Below are 14650 nucleotides of genomic sequence, written 5' to 3'. Positions count from 1 at the left end.
GAGCTCATGGCTGCTAAGAACAACGGGAGACATAAAACTTGGGCAGACACTAATCGTCACTCTCCAGGGCCTGGCCAATGAGATGCATTGCACTTGGTAGGTGACTTAGTACCAACCTGAGCTGACTGGTGTTTGCCGGCTTGTGCTCCAGCGCACGTTCGCCGTGTACGGTACTAGGCTCGACCACCGGGGATTATGCGCGTAGCTGAATGAGCGACTCTTGCCTATTAGACCGTTTGCGCTAACTTAGTTGTTTCCTTCATTAGACTAGCCCCGCTACACTCGGATCCCGGTGTTTCGAAGTCTTTGCAGATGGCACACAGCATTTTGGGCCTGCGACACAAGACACGGTTCCGTAGCCTGAAAATCGCTCTGAATTCCTTGAGGAACGAAGAGTTCTGCATTCCAGGTGAATATAGATCTCCCTGAACCGCCTTCTTGCAATGGTCTTGGAGATACCTTTTGCACGTGCTCTCAGGCGTTTTTTTGACCGCTTTCTGTCGCTCGTTCGGTGCGGATAGAAGCACTGAGCCCCATTGAACAATTAGACTTGAAAATAGATAGTTAACATCTGGATGGTCTTTGTCGTTAAGTATACGGAAGCAGATGGCCGTGATTTGGCGTCACTAAGACTGCGGGGTTAGGCTGGTGGTCGGCTGCGGGACAGTACCATGCCGTTCCATTGCTGCCTAGCGCACAGCCACAAATTGTCCCAAAAGTGAAATCAAGATTCTTGGCTTCGTTCAATACGATTTGCCATTTCGAGATCCATTCCTCGACCTTTGTTCTGCTGACTGCCTTAAGCGTAGAGTAATATCGATCCGTGACTTCACTCTCCCGAGCCCAGTCAGTTGGTTTGACACGGTTCTTCAGGATCATGAGTTCCTTTGCGGCATCGTCTTCCTTGGCAATGATATCATAGTACCTGCCAACGGTTTTGACGATGTATTCTTGTAGTGTCGCCAAAGCTTTGGTCCTGTCCTTGTAGATCTGAAGTTGGCTTCGATGCCTTGCCTCAAGGATTTGGAACTTGCTAAGACTATCACCTTGCAATTGCTGTATGTCAGTGGCGTTTGTCTGGGCTTGTCCAGGCGTCGGTTCGACTGGCAGCGTCAGAACTGGCTTGTGTACAGCATCAGGGTCAACATATTCCCAGACATGTTGACTCTTCGCGAACTTGCGGATTATACTTGTCCACACGTCCCAGTTACCGGATCCTTTGAGGATAACCCGGGAAGAGACTTCGAGGTCGTCAGCGGCCATTATAGTCAGTGCTGTTTTGTGCAGTAGAAGCTTTGTGCTTAAATCAAATTAGGTCGGGCAAACCGGGCTCATAACTGTCACACTTCACGACTTGTTTGCATAACTGGACAACGATCGGGCAGAAGATCCCCTGTAAGATCCCCTGTGAATCGGGCAACGAGAGACTCTCTTGATTTTCTATCTAAAAGAGTGGAATTATACAAAATAATATACTTATTGGAATACTGCTGCCTACGCAGCAGTATTACGATTTCCTATTGCCACTTTGCCACACTCGCATGTTTGCTTGACTGAGGCAGCATTATTTGACAGTAGCATATTGTGATTGCTTTGAATGAGCGTCCTGATCTTGACAATACGCAGACCTAAGCGAGGATGGTGTGCTTTCTGTTCTTCTAATAAGAAAAAGACCATTTTGACCGTTAAATATCTCCATGGGCAAAATCAACGCAAATCTAATGTATTTATGGCTGTAAGCAGTGCGACGTACCGCGCTGTAAGGACGGAGACTTTTGGAGTCAGTGGCAATGTGCTGTAGCAAGAAGTAGAGAATTGAGAATCCGGTAACCTGATTGGTCAATATCCCTGCCACGCTAAAACGTAACATTTTCGCAGTCAAAGGGATAGTTAGGGTAATTCTTTAATGAGATGACCATTGATCTCCATTAGCCCTGTCGGATCGGATTGACTTACCGTGGTGGATTACTGACAAGGATTTGAAGTCGCTTTTACGATCTCTGACCGGTCTCCGCCCAGCGGCCATGGGTGAACCACGCGGAGCTAAAAGCGCCTTGCGAACCGGAGTGACGGAACGTTAGTCAGCGTCTTATTGCAGGAGCCATAACCAGATTTTCCTCCAAATTCTTCAAGAATAAATGGGCTGTGTTAAATAAAAACAAAAAAATAATTTTTCAGTTGCTATAATGCAGCATTAGCTATTTAACTAGGTAATTTTTAGCACATAATTACTGGTGGTTGTGCGCTAGTGCGTACAGAATACAAAATTTGGACAAGAGTCGAATTCTAAAAACGGTTCCATCGCCAAACGTCCCTCTCTTTGGCGCTTCTCTGATGTCAGAAACACATCCGCTAAAGACCCAAGTGCCGCATTCGATAAAGAGGAATAGAATAAGAAAATAAGAGGATAGAAGAAGAAACCTCGTTGCCTTATGTGGGAGTGCTGAAAGATGCAAGGCTAGAGGTCGTAGGCAGTACCACTCGGCATGGGATGCCACACAAGGATTGAAGGGGAAAGGGGAGCTGCACGTTTCTAGTTGAACTAATTCCCTTGCCCGGGGCTGGTATTAGGGTCCACCCTACATGCCCAGATTAGCACGGTCCAAGACGTTCGGAACTGGAATGTACAAACCAGAATTTAAACCCGTGAATTTCGCCGTAAGCGCCGGTCTGGTGACCCGACTGACAAGTAACATCGGCCATTCTTTGGAGGCCTACCTGGCACCACTCAAAGCTTAGGTCGCGGGCCTTGCCATGTCTGTTTTCAGCCATGTAGTTGGCCCACTTGCCGCCCCCGATGGGGCTGTCTACAAACTTTTTCTGCCCTTGGTTGAAATGTCCGCCAAGGACTCCACACATCTCGTTGATGTGGACTCGAGCGTTCGCTCTCTCAGATTCGTTCATCTCTGTCCCGCCACTAAAGCAGTATTCGTTCGCAAAACCATCGCACCAACCAAAGGAAAGTTGACAGCCCGAATCACGCACGCATTGTGAAGGGGTGTCGCCGCAGCGGCCATCCGCACCACAGCAGTCACCGTATTTGCTCCCTGGGCAGAGGTAGCCCTTCTCCCCCCCGCATGACCCGTCCGGTGACTCCATATTAGGCGGTGGAGCTATGGCGGCTTCTTTCGTTGGAAAGCCGTAGCACGACTGGAAGACCGGGATCGACCCACTCCAGATGGACACGTGATTGCTATCAATGGCATCGGTACCCGCGTACAGGTAGATGTCCATGCCGACCTCCAAGTTTGCCCTCAACCCGAAGTGGAACTGTGGGTTGTCGCACACGTCTTGGCCAGCCATGCCGGTAAACGTGGCCTTGAATTTAGGGGCCTGGAGCCCCAAGCCCGCCTCTCCGTGAAACCCGAAGACGTCCACTGACCCATGGAGCGAAGTGTATGCGTATACATCAGTCTCCATGTTCACTTCGCCGCTCACCCTAGCGGGATACTTCAAGGCCTGGACATCCCAGCTGTGACGGAAGGCAGTGTTAGCCCTGACATAACATTGACCCTGCTTCGGGGATGAGATGAGAAGCGCATGTGTTGACTTACCCATTATTGATATCATCGCAGCCATAAAAGCACTTTTTATGGTACATCCGCTTCGAGTTCTGAGAACTACCACCCCAGGTGACTTCGCCCTTGGCCTTGACCTCGACATCGTAGCCGACGCCGAACGATCCGTCCACGGAGACGTGCGCCAAGACCGGGATTCCGAGTCCAGCAAATTCATGGTTCCACAATTGTTTGTGGTCTTTAAACTTGGTGCTCACCTCGCCGCTTAAAGAGAGGTGCATGTTAGACCCGATATCGTCGGCCCAGACCTCGTAATATGCCTGAGTGGGAACGCCGAACGACCACCAATTCCACTCCGCGCCAAAGGCCATGCCCATATCGCCGGTCATACTGCCCTTGGCGCAGGAAAGGGTCACCTTGTCGTTTTTCAGGACGTCTTTGTCTGTCGACTCAAAGTCTCTGTTGAGGGATATAGGGAACGCCCACCTCGCGCGGCGGTCCAAGGAGGCTGCGCGGGGCTGCAGCTTCGAATCTACGGCCCCATGCTCGGTGCGCAAGGCGCCAGTGCGGACGGCATCAACGTAGCTGATCGCTCTGGAACTCAAGGAGACTCTGAGGTTCTTTTCATCATACTCGACGTCGGTGACGTTGAAGGGCATGGGGAAGAGGGGCTTATCCTTGTTCACAATCGAGGACAAACACTTCGTAGAGGGCACGAACATGACGAAGTGGTTCCCTTGTGTCTTGACCCAGTCCCACGTTGCCTTGGCAGCATCGAACCCTTCCTTTTCCTTGAATGTCAAGGACCACGATTTAGAATCGCAGTCAGATTCCTTCAGCTTGTCGCGGAAGCTTTCCATGTGGATGACCTTCTCACTGTCGCGGGGATACTTAGCCTCGAGCTTTGTGCCAGTTCCTGGTGATTATGTTAAGAGATAGGCATTGGGGGGTCTATTCACTGTGTCATGCGCACCTCCTGTGTTCTTGTGGGAAGCATCTAATGATGTTAGCAAAAGATAGCCATCGGTGAGGTCTATTCACTATGTCATGCGCACCTCTCTTTTGCTTGGCGGAAGCATCTGATGATGTCAGTAAGGGATAGCCATCTGCGAGGTCTATTCACTATGTGCGCACCTGGGACCCACTCAAGAGTAAGTTCATTCTTCAACTCAAAGTGGTCCTCCTCTCTTTTGATGTGGGCGGTAGGCTGGATGACGGTGACCCAGTTAGCCATTGGATTTCCCTCGTCTATAACTGTGATGTCTATGTTCTCCTTAGCTCGAGGTAAGACATCATAAGACGGAGCAGCAACAGCCCCCCCAACAAGGAAAGCCAGAATTGATTCAGTAAACCGCATCCTGGATAATGGGTCTTCTGATCAACGAGAAAAGAAATTGTGATACGAATCTTTAAAAACGAATTTGGAAGTGATTGTGATGATCCGGGTTTGCCAGTGGCTTCGCACCCGTTGTCCTGATGATGACCAGAAAAGACCACATCAATGAGGGAAAGAGGCCCTTCTTATATATACATTCCGGAACTGGTGAACTGATCGGGACCTGGGAGGCCAGCTCTCCCGCTCAACTGCGCTGCTACATTATCACATGAATACCGAGACCTTCTAGGGTTGGTCTTGATGCTGGTGTTTGCGTTTTGCGAGCGCCCCCTGAAGCCTCCTTAAATTCGTCTGCCGGGAGAGTTTAATAAATCGCACGTGGAAATCATTTCTCATTTGCGCCTGAAGCCAAGATGCCATCCTCGGCAAAACGTGTAGCCTATGGTGATGCCAAATTAAGGACAGATCGTGCTCTATGTGGAGGTTGGAGCCCTGCTGGCAGGTTATCAATGTTTGCTGTCTTGGTGATTTACGGTGTGGCCAACGTAACGAAAAATTTATGTTCGCCCTATTGGGCATAGCGTTATGAAAACCTCATGTCGGTTACAGCACTAATGTTGCGGAACACCTTCTGTATATGGCGTCGGTGGGAGATTGCGGTGGAAGGCTGGGCTAGAGAAGATGGGCAGCATCCATCCGAAGCACAGGGGATAGTGTGGGGTGTGGGAATGCCTCGTCGATGTCCCCTGCCCTCTGCATCTAGAGTCCTCAGCCACGTGGCCGTAGGGTATAAGAAGGGTTTCTAGCATATGACAAGGACACAGCGGCTGCTATAAGGACCTGCCAGGCCTACTGTGGCCGGCAATTTTGTACCCACGGGTCGCCTAGACAGTATTAGCCGCATACGAGGGTTCTTCTGACTTACGACAGGACTGGAACCCCATTCTGGTGTTAAATTCTGTCGCGAGGCACCGATGTGGAGCATCACGATATGGTCAAGAAGGGGCTCTGATTGCTATATCCCGTACACGAGCTGTAGCCAGCCATGATGAACAAGGTCATCGATATCTGCGGTTTTGTTCCCTGGTTGGGCAGTGCGGCATGAGCACCTCGCGTCGAGCACAACTCCCGCCGCATATCGGCTAGGGAAAATGGGGACATATGTCCGATTTGTACGTTGTTGTAATGTAACTTGGTATTAACTATATTACGCTCGCGACCGTGCGGCTGACAGATTCGGTCTTCTGATCGCTTATACAGCGTTAAGTGCATCCCGTAACTTATGTCCGAGGGAGGAATTATGGGACCCTAGTTTCTTGACACTTCCTGGAGTTCAAGTTGTTTTAACTGCAAAAAGAAGGAGTCTTATTATAAAATAGGAACGACACCTGTTGCCTGCAGGGCGAGTAATAGAATTCTCGTGTTGACGATATACTATGGGCTACACTCTTATGGATCGGAATTCCCTATAATTGAGGATAACCGAAGTAACGTGGGTGGGATAGACTCGGCATAGCGCATGGAAGTATGGATAATAGAACATGCCGCGGGATGAAGTGACTAGCCGTGTGGAGTACTTCGTTCGGGAAGCGATGTTACATCAAGTTGCGGGGAACCCCTGTCCAAAGTCTCCAACCAAGCCACAGCCCCACCTGCCGCTTTGGTACCAATATCCATGTGCCCTAACCAAGCGTTAAATAACATAATTATCACAACTTAATGCATTATTGTCAGAAATACGGGTGGCACTACAGTATCACGACAGCAGTTCTGTTTATTTTTTTTTTATGTTTTAATAATCAATCCACCTCCTCCTTCTTCTTCTTCTTCTCTCTTCCTAGTACAAGATTTTCCTTCGGGCTTCTATATACCAATAACTTCCTTTCGTCCGAGTATTTACCCCTCATACTTGCTTTTTCCTGCCATCTTTATTCAAGAGCATTTTGGGGCATTTAAGTTTGTGGTTGCACACAGTGCTATCCATCACACGCACGGCACAATCTGACAATTATCTAGGCCATTGATCGCATAACATCAATAGAATTGAATAGTAATCAAATTATCGACTTGTGCATATACTTATTATTTCTGCCGCCGCAATGTTCCGCTTGCTTTCTCTGGGTCCATAGCACACATTATTGTATTTTGGCTTAAACCATTCGGCCAAAATGCTGCACGTCCTTCTTGGGAAATTAAGGTACTTGGAGAAGTTAATAAGTATAAAGGAAGACAGTAATATTAATTGAGTCGGGTGTTATTCCACTAGTTAGGCTAGGAAATAACGTTATGCAGGGTTAGCAAATAGCAATACACATCAAGACAACGACTCTTTGATTCGCCGCATCGTACGGACAACCACCCCTTGACCGCTTAGTACCCTTTAGAGGATTTCGTTGAGCCGGTCCTGCTACCTGCTTTGCCCGACAACCGGTTTAACCAGGGGCGGGATGCCTTAAAAGTGGAACTAAAGGCAACGGCGTTACGTTGTTGCTGTCACAAGCTTGACGCCTTTATATCGGGTTATCCGCTTCGGAAAAGGGTTAATGTTTCTCAGGAGCCGTCCTAAAACAATTGGGTTGCTAGAAGGTCGAACAATCCCAGCCGGCTGCCGACCAGGGATAGGGCCATTAAGCAAGCATTGCTGCTACACGCCCAGTAAACGAGGCAGCGCGGATTAGCTAAAGTGCCATCCCGGCGCAGACGCGGGTGAAGACGCGGTTGTGGTCAACTTCATTTTTGACAAGGTTTTAGTGTGTATAGTTATTAGAAATGGACGTGCACCGCACTAATTAGCAATAGTTAACTGCATCATATAAACTTCTTACCACTAAGCTCGTCTAGGTCAGCATCCCGAAGAATCAGCTCGCTTGCTAGGGACCTGGTAAGTTGTTTAAGCGAAGGCGAGGATTCTGGCAGGTATATAAGCGTTAGATCATGATAGTGAAAGTGTCTAAGAAGTCTCGTTGTATTTCTTACCTTAAACACATTAAAACCTGTTATTTCTCTGCCGATAGCATACTTTGTACAAAATGAAGGCCGTTATCTGTGTTCTTGTTACACTCGCCGCGGTCTCAGGCGCTTCTCCTTCTCCCAGCTTCTTGCGCCAGGAGGACAGCAGATGCACGGATGCCGGAAAAATAGCTGAAGTCGACAGACTGCTCTTTCAAGTCGATATGGCTACTTTCACCAAGGTTCGGGATGCGAAGAACCCGTCTTGCTTGGACTGGTCATCCGATGGTTGCTCACACTCGCCCGATAAGCCTTCGGGATTCGACTTTAAACCATGCTGCAGAAGGCACGACTTTGGGTATCGGAACGCTAAGGCGCAAAACAGATGTTCCCACAACTTGAGGAAGCGTATTGACCAGAACTTAAAGGAGGACATGTTGCGAGTCTGTGGCAGCCTCTCCCGCCGCTGGTCCTGGCCGTGGGGCAAGTCCCATAGGAAAAAGTGTGAGAGTTGGGCAGAAAACTACTATGACGGAGTGAGAAATTGGGGCCGAGGTTCCTGTGGCCCTCGCGTACCCGACAAAATTTGAGGCTAGTAGTTCTGTCTTGGTGCTCGTCTCGTTGTTGTTGCGAATGCCATAGTGTTCCTCTGACGGCTTATCGGGAAGTGTCTTGCAAACAGACGCATAGGAGCCGGTCTGCAGAATGTCATGTTTATGGAGAGGGTGTTTTACAATATTAGACGTGTATTGTGTGTTGTCTGGTTTTCATCGGCTACCTCTACTTTTCATCTAAGTTATTTCCATTCTTAGTGCCATAGGTACATCCATTGATTATATAATTTTATGCTTGCGCTCCCTGAAAAAGTTAACCTCCGTCTTTAGCACCAAGGTTATATATATCAATCGCAACGTTTTGTTACATTGACGCCTTATTGTGTGATAAAGAGATTTACACGATGGCGAGCCTTTGGTTGTAATGATATCGCTGTGGCTGAGCCGCCGCTGGGGCCACGGATTGGGCCATCAGCCCAACACCAAGCCCAACTAAGAACACACAAGAGCACAGAAATCAGTCAATTAATAATGACCAAGTTTTGATCCATAAGCTATTACATGAACCCCATCGTGACTCAACATGCACCGCGTATCGAACAGTTTGTGGCTTCAATCTAACACCTCGCTTAGCTCGTCTCCCCTGAAGGCCGCCCTGTGACTTGGTGTAAGATAATTGGTCATCTGGCTGCGGCCTAAAACTGGCAGCCAGCCCACGCCCGGGAAATGGCAACCCTCAGCGTCTCACAGGGCCCCCTCCCGCCACAAAATTGGTAGGCTTGGCCCGGTACATTTCCGTACTTGGTTCGGGATAGATGGCCTAGAGAATGGAAGCAAAAGGTAACATCACTAATTAGGAAGCTTCATATTATCGCACTTCATGCATTATTAATATGGAATGTCAAGGCTCCGTTGTGGCGCACAATATATTCTAGAAGCGGCAAGTGGTATGATGACCGGTAGATACGCTCCGAGCCCCTAACCCGGTGTTTTGAGTGCTTAGACGGAAGATGCTCCGTGCGCTGCCGGACTGCGATGTTTGAGCGATGCGAACTAGTGTTCTACAATGTATCGGCCAATGGGGAAATGGAGCTTCCTTTCCTTTCTTAGCATTCGCGATAGCAATAATTACGTTTAACGAGTATGCCAGAATGGCTCTCCATGGTTCTTTCGCCTATGCCTTGCGTTGGGGAGAGAGACATTAACCAGAAAACGACTTGTACAAGAGTTAAGATAGATAGTTAGCTCAGCACCAAATAGGCACTGCGAGTAATGTTCTAGCAGGTTGTACGGAACATCCGTAAAGCTGACATCGCACAAACCATCAGGCTAAACATCAACAGTTAGGTAGTATTGCTCCTAAGATGTAACGACAAATGTATTCGGCTTAGTAGCGACGATGATTGGGATAGCGTTCCATATGTTGCGCAACAAGGCATCCATATGGGGAATCTATCTGCCAATGCAGGCGAAGTGGTAGATGTAGGTAGATGCACAGTTATGCACGGTGAATGGTTTGTATCAGCTGAGATATACGGCAAGATTCATCAGAAGCCTGTAACATCTGGCCTTGATGTTCATAATACTTTCCGTACTTGCCGGTTTTGCCCGAAGGACTTGTCGGGTTTTCTGCCAAGCGAGCTGATCTTTTGGGACATGAATACCGAGAGAACTCAGTCCGACCGGACTGATGGCCTAGACGGGCCTAAGATAACGTATATTACTTGGCAGCTATTGGCAATTATCGCCACGGCGGATTTCGCTCGCTAAAGTGACTCAATAGCTGCTTTGGTCTGACGGGCGCATAGACGTGGCCCATGGCGCTCAAACCGGGCTTAGCGAGTTAATCCCTCCTAGTTGTCTATCCGTTGCGGTGTGTCCAGAGAGATTCCGAGAATATTTAGGGCTCGATCTATACATTTAGTACATGGGCTCCTCTGGTCCACGAGGAAAGGACATGGACTAGGGTTTCACACTACCTATTCCCCATGCTCCGATGCTTCGGATGGATACGCCCTCCACAGTGCCGACGGCTCCCCCGTTCGGACGCGCCCCAATGGGCTGATAGGGCCGAAAGTATGTGGCTGGCTGGAGACGCTGCCAACAACCGAATCGAGAAGAACCTTATGCACTCGAATAGAGGCGTGGCGTTAGGGTCACGAAAGAGGGCCTGATCGCCGTCCCAGACCAACCTATTGTGCGCCACAACGAAGCCTTGACATTCAACATCCATACCGCCTGGAAGAGGTACAACAACTCGAAGCCTCCAATTGGCGAGGTTACTTTCCGGCGCTTTGCATCATCTGGGCTTGACAGGGAGGAGCCAACACAGCTAGTTCTTAGAACTTTGTGTAAACGGACTGCCCTGACTCGGCTACCTCGCTTGCACGGGATGCTTGGGACTCGGTTTTAATCATTTCCCCATACAAACGCCACACGACTGTTCACTTCGTCTTGCGGGATGTTCCGTTCTGCATCTTTCACTGGTCCATGCCGAGTTCACATATGCGACTGCTTCTGAAGATGTAACTATGGGTTTCTTGAGGTATACTCGACTTTCAAGTTGCGCTAGGTCATCGTAGTGCAATATAGAATGTACACAGAACACCCCTCGGTCTGATGAGTTGACGCTCTTTAAGTGAAAAACGGCACCTCTGTCGGTCGGGTTAGGGGATGCTGGCGGTACCTGGCGCGGAGTGTTTTGCGGATGAAATAACCTGTCCTCGATGGCTCCCAGCCAGATGTGGCGAAGTGAAGGAAAATTCAAGTGAAAGCAAAGAAGCTAATTGGCTGAAAACATAATAGAGGATGAGTTGGAGATGCTGTTTCCTGACTATGGCGGCTGAACCGAAAAAACACAATACTCAATACATAGGTCGGCGTTCGGATCAAAAGTATTGTAGTGCTGGTCAACAAAAGGCGACAAGTTCAAGACGTCTACATATTCTGGCCTAATTCGGCCACAGCACAAAATCCAATATGAAAGGGTATTTTCAGCCCCCTTGCAAAAACAACCATCTGTAACGGCCTGAGCCCGAAGTTGGTTCGACTGCCGTTCTCGGCGAGAACTTCTCGCCTCCCATCCTAGGCTCCGGCCCGGAACCCATCGACAAGTGAGATGAACTGCGTCAAGATATCGAGCTCTCGAGCTCTCCTTTCTCTTAATTCTGCTTTTTTAGCTGTTAGTTACTGTCAGAATGACCACTCTACTACTTGCACAAAATATGTGTCATTATTATGCATGTGGTTATCCATAATTATATCTGACAGATGCTCGTACTTACTAGTCGCCTAGCCAGTTGTCAATACACTCCACTTGGACCGTTACTTATACCCCAAGTCCCCCACATTCTCCAGGCACGCAGCTGTATATATGTACGTGTGCGGTATCTGGGTTGGCTTATTGGTAGGGATGTTATGTATGCCCTGAAACTCGGGCTCTCACGTGGAAGACATTTTTCTTAACACAATAACCGAGTTGCTAAACTTTTCAGTCGTGTAAGTTACAAATATGCAGCACCAAACGGGAATATCCAGTGTGTCCAACAACCAAGTAACTTGACTTGGTTGGTTGTGATTGCTCGATACTTGTCAACCAAGCAAAGTAAGAACTCCAGGTCAACCAAGCAAAGCAACCTGCGTCCATTACTCGGCTTTACTCGATTTACTCGAGAGCGTTGCCGAATGAGGTATAGCGCCAATGTCTGGACGTACATGCAGGCTCTGATTGGCTGGAAAAGGCATCTCAGGTAGCCCACGCATCACCGCCAAATTTTCGAAGATTCCCTAGGATAGGTGAACCCGATAGACGATGCATCAATAAAAAGCCAAAATGCCGACACAACCATTCCTTCGGCCGCTGAAGGGAATCCTTTCAAGTCAGATACCGCGGTAGAAATGGAGTTACTTCAAACTCATACTTTAACAGAAATATTACCCGATTGGGAATAGTGGTCAAGCAAAGTCAACCAAGTAATGACTTTTTGAAGCCAACCAAGTAAAGCAGGGGCTCTCGTCAACCAAGTCGAGTAAGAGGGCCAATTTTTGGTTTACTTGGTTGTTGGACACCCTGGGAATATCCGTCAATATGGTGCGAGGCTAGTGGCAAGCTTCAAGGAAGCGGTCAGTGCGCGATAAATGGCTTAAAAGAATCAGAGAAATACTATCAATACGGGTAATCGGGTAGCCGAGATGCGGCAACGGAAACAACTTTGCGTTCTCGCAACTATCAACATTCATGAGACATGGACGCATGTCTGACAATATAAGTGGGACTAATTGTTCGGCAATAGAGCGCGTTCTTTTTGTTACAGTTATGAACCCCGGTTTAGCGCAACGGCATGGCCAACAGTACCTACGCCTCCACTTCGGCCACCCTCGTTCGAGTCATCGATTCAGCAGACACAAGGCAAATTTTACGGGCTTTTCAGCCGTGTCTAAAGAACAACCCAACTACTAGTATGGCCTCGCAATCAGCAGGTCTACTTACATCAACTATTTCAGCTTGCATTGCACTGGAATTACCACACAACCTGGGGGTGTGTCAGACAATATAAGTGGGACTAATTGCTCCGCAAAAGGAGCATTCTTTTTGTGTGACAAACACGTGTACCAACCGGGACGTGGGTCTTCCGAAGGTCTGGGTTGTGGCTAAAATGCGGAAATACCGATGACCTAATATTGCCTAACCCTAGTCCAAAATACTTGAGGCTTTGGATCCACGTCCGTGGTGGTGCGGGGTCTGCCTGACAGGAGGATCTTGGTATCGTTGCCAATTGCCGAATTGCCAAGAACTAATCGTGCCACAGCCCCTAATTTTTCGGTTCAGTCTTCAGGGCGTGGCACGAGTAGCAACATCGTCACTGAGGCACAAGGGACGTGATAAACTATGATTATAATTACCATTTATACATAACGTATTCCATAGGCGAGTGGGCCAAACAAGCAAGTGGGGCACCCCAAATTCCCATACAAATGGCACTTTTTAACCCCCATGCAAAAAACCACGCATATCGTATCAAAGGAAGCAAAACGGGCTCATCCATTTTATTACAGCAAGATAAATGCTCTGGTGGAATTCCAAGACTCCACAGAGAGCTACGTAGAGTAATGTCCATCTTTTCTGCTTATAAGCATATCTTATAACGAAGGTTTAAGGTATCTCCCTGAATAGAGAGTGAATAGCCATATAAGTCCGGAATTACAGTTAAAATCATGGAAGAAGTATCTTAGCAAACTTTCATGGCGTCTCATTTATAAATGGCTGTTTTTGCAGGGGGGTTAAAAAGTGCCATTTGTATGGGAATTTGGGGTGGCCCACTTGCTTGTTTGGCCCACTCGCCTATGGAATACGTTAGGCCTCTGCGAAATAACACGCTTAGCTATTCACAAAGACGAGCAAGGGACAGCAATGGGACAGAAGAATAATCAGAACAGATCATAATAAATACACCTAGCTATTGCTCACTCGCCCATCTAATCGTACAGTGACGCCTTTTGGGCCAGTATCCACACCGTATTTCTGACAATAGGTAGTAGTATTCGTGGCTTAGAGGGCTCTTATAGTCAGTGATCCGTTTGGATTGGAGGGCCATTGGACTGGATTTAGATGGATCTGACTTCGGGCTGGATTGGATGGGGGTTCTGGACAGTCGTGGAGCCCCAGTGGCCACACCGTTCCTTCCGCTCATGTTGGAATAGCATCACCAGGTTTCTGTAATGTCATTACTCTGTTTTTTTGTGTGGTGTTGAGTTTTCTGTATAGTATTGTTTTCCTCGCGTCTAATAGAACTAGCTTTCATAATGCCCCTCTGAGACTCCTGCATGGTGACGCTATTGCAACTTTGCTGGCAAATTTTTGTGACTTGTGATCGGCACGAGGCCACTGTGGGAGAATGCCCAGGAGCTTCTTGAGTACAGGTTCCACTGAGAGGGCCACGCCGATCATGAGCCTTGTACAGTATTTCCGGTACCCGCTGTAACAGCCCTGGCCCGCCCAAATCTGGCACATTACGGACATACAGTGCCAAACTGGTTTCCGACCTTCCCAAACCTAACAGCAGACTGGAAATTGACAGATGAATGAGAGTGGGGTACAGTTATCGCAGGATACGACGTTTCCACCACCACCAAATCAGGTCCACGCAACACTCCATGATCACAATAAAGTACTGTACCTGATCGGTGCCTACAATGAACAAATAAAGCAGGAGCGGACAGTGATTTTAGGTCTCAATGCCTTCATTACCTATCACACTACGACGATTGCTTGCATAACTGGACAACGATCGGGC

General features: G+C 48.3%; 3 protein-coding genes across 3 annotated transcripts; 1 reads left to right on the top strand and 2 right to left on the bottom strand.

Moving 5' to 3' along the window:
* Nucleotides 1-588: 588 nt before the first annotated feature.
* On the bottom strand, nt 589-1263 carry VFPPC_01961 (hypothetical protein; the record flags this gene model as incomplete). The annotated part of the gene is made up of 1 exon (XM_018281693.1): nt 589-1263. The coding sequence occupies one exon, from the start codon at nt 1261-1263 to the stop codon at nt 589-591; it is 675 nt and encodes a 224-aa protein (XP_018138729.1).
* A 1329-nt stretch (nt 1264-2592) lies between these two features.
* On the bottom strand, nt 2593-4875 carry VFPPC_01960 (hypothetical protein; the record flags this gene model as incomplete). Its single annotated transcript, XM_018281692.2, has 5 exons — nt 2593-3472; nt 3555-4434; nt 4492-4515; nt 4574-4597; nt 4653-4875. The coding sequence occupies 5 exons, from the start codon at nt 4873-4875 to the stop codon at nt 2593-2595; spliced, it is 2031 nt and encodes a 676-aa protein (XP_018138728.2).
* A 3008-nt stretch (nt 4876-7883) lies between these two features.
* Nucleotides 7884-8393, top strand: VFPPC_01959 (hypothetical protein; the record flags this gene model as incomplete). Its single annotated transcript, XM_018281691.1, has 1 exon — nt 7884-8393. One exon carries the CDS (start codon nt 7884-7886, stop codon nt 8391-8393), a length of 510 nt encoding a protein of 169 aa, XP_018138727.1.
* Between the last annotated feature and the right edge of the window lie 6257 nt (nt 8394-14650).

This window comes from Pochonia chlamydosporia, chromosome 1, assembly GCF_001653235.2.
Source record: "Pochonia chlamydosporia 170 chromosome 1, whole genome shotgun sequence".
NCBI lineage: Eukaryota > Fungi > Ascomycota > Sordariomycetes > Hypocreales > Clavicipitaceae > Pochonia > Pochonia chlamydosporia.
Note: the sequence above shows the minus strand (reverse complement) of the source record. Positions and strands in the feature narration are given on the sequence as shown.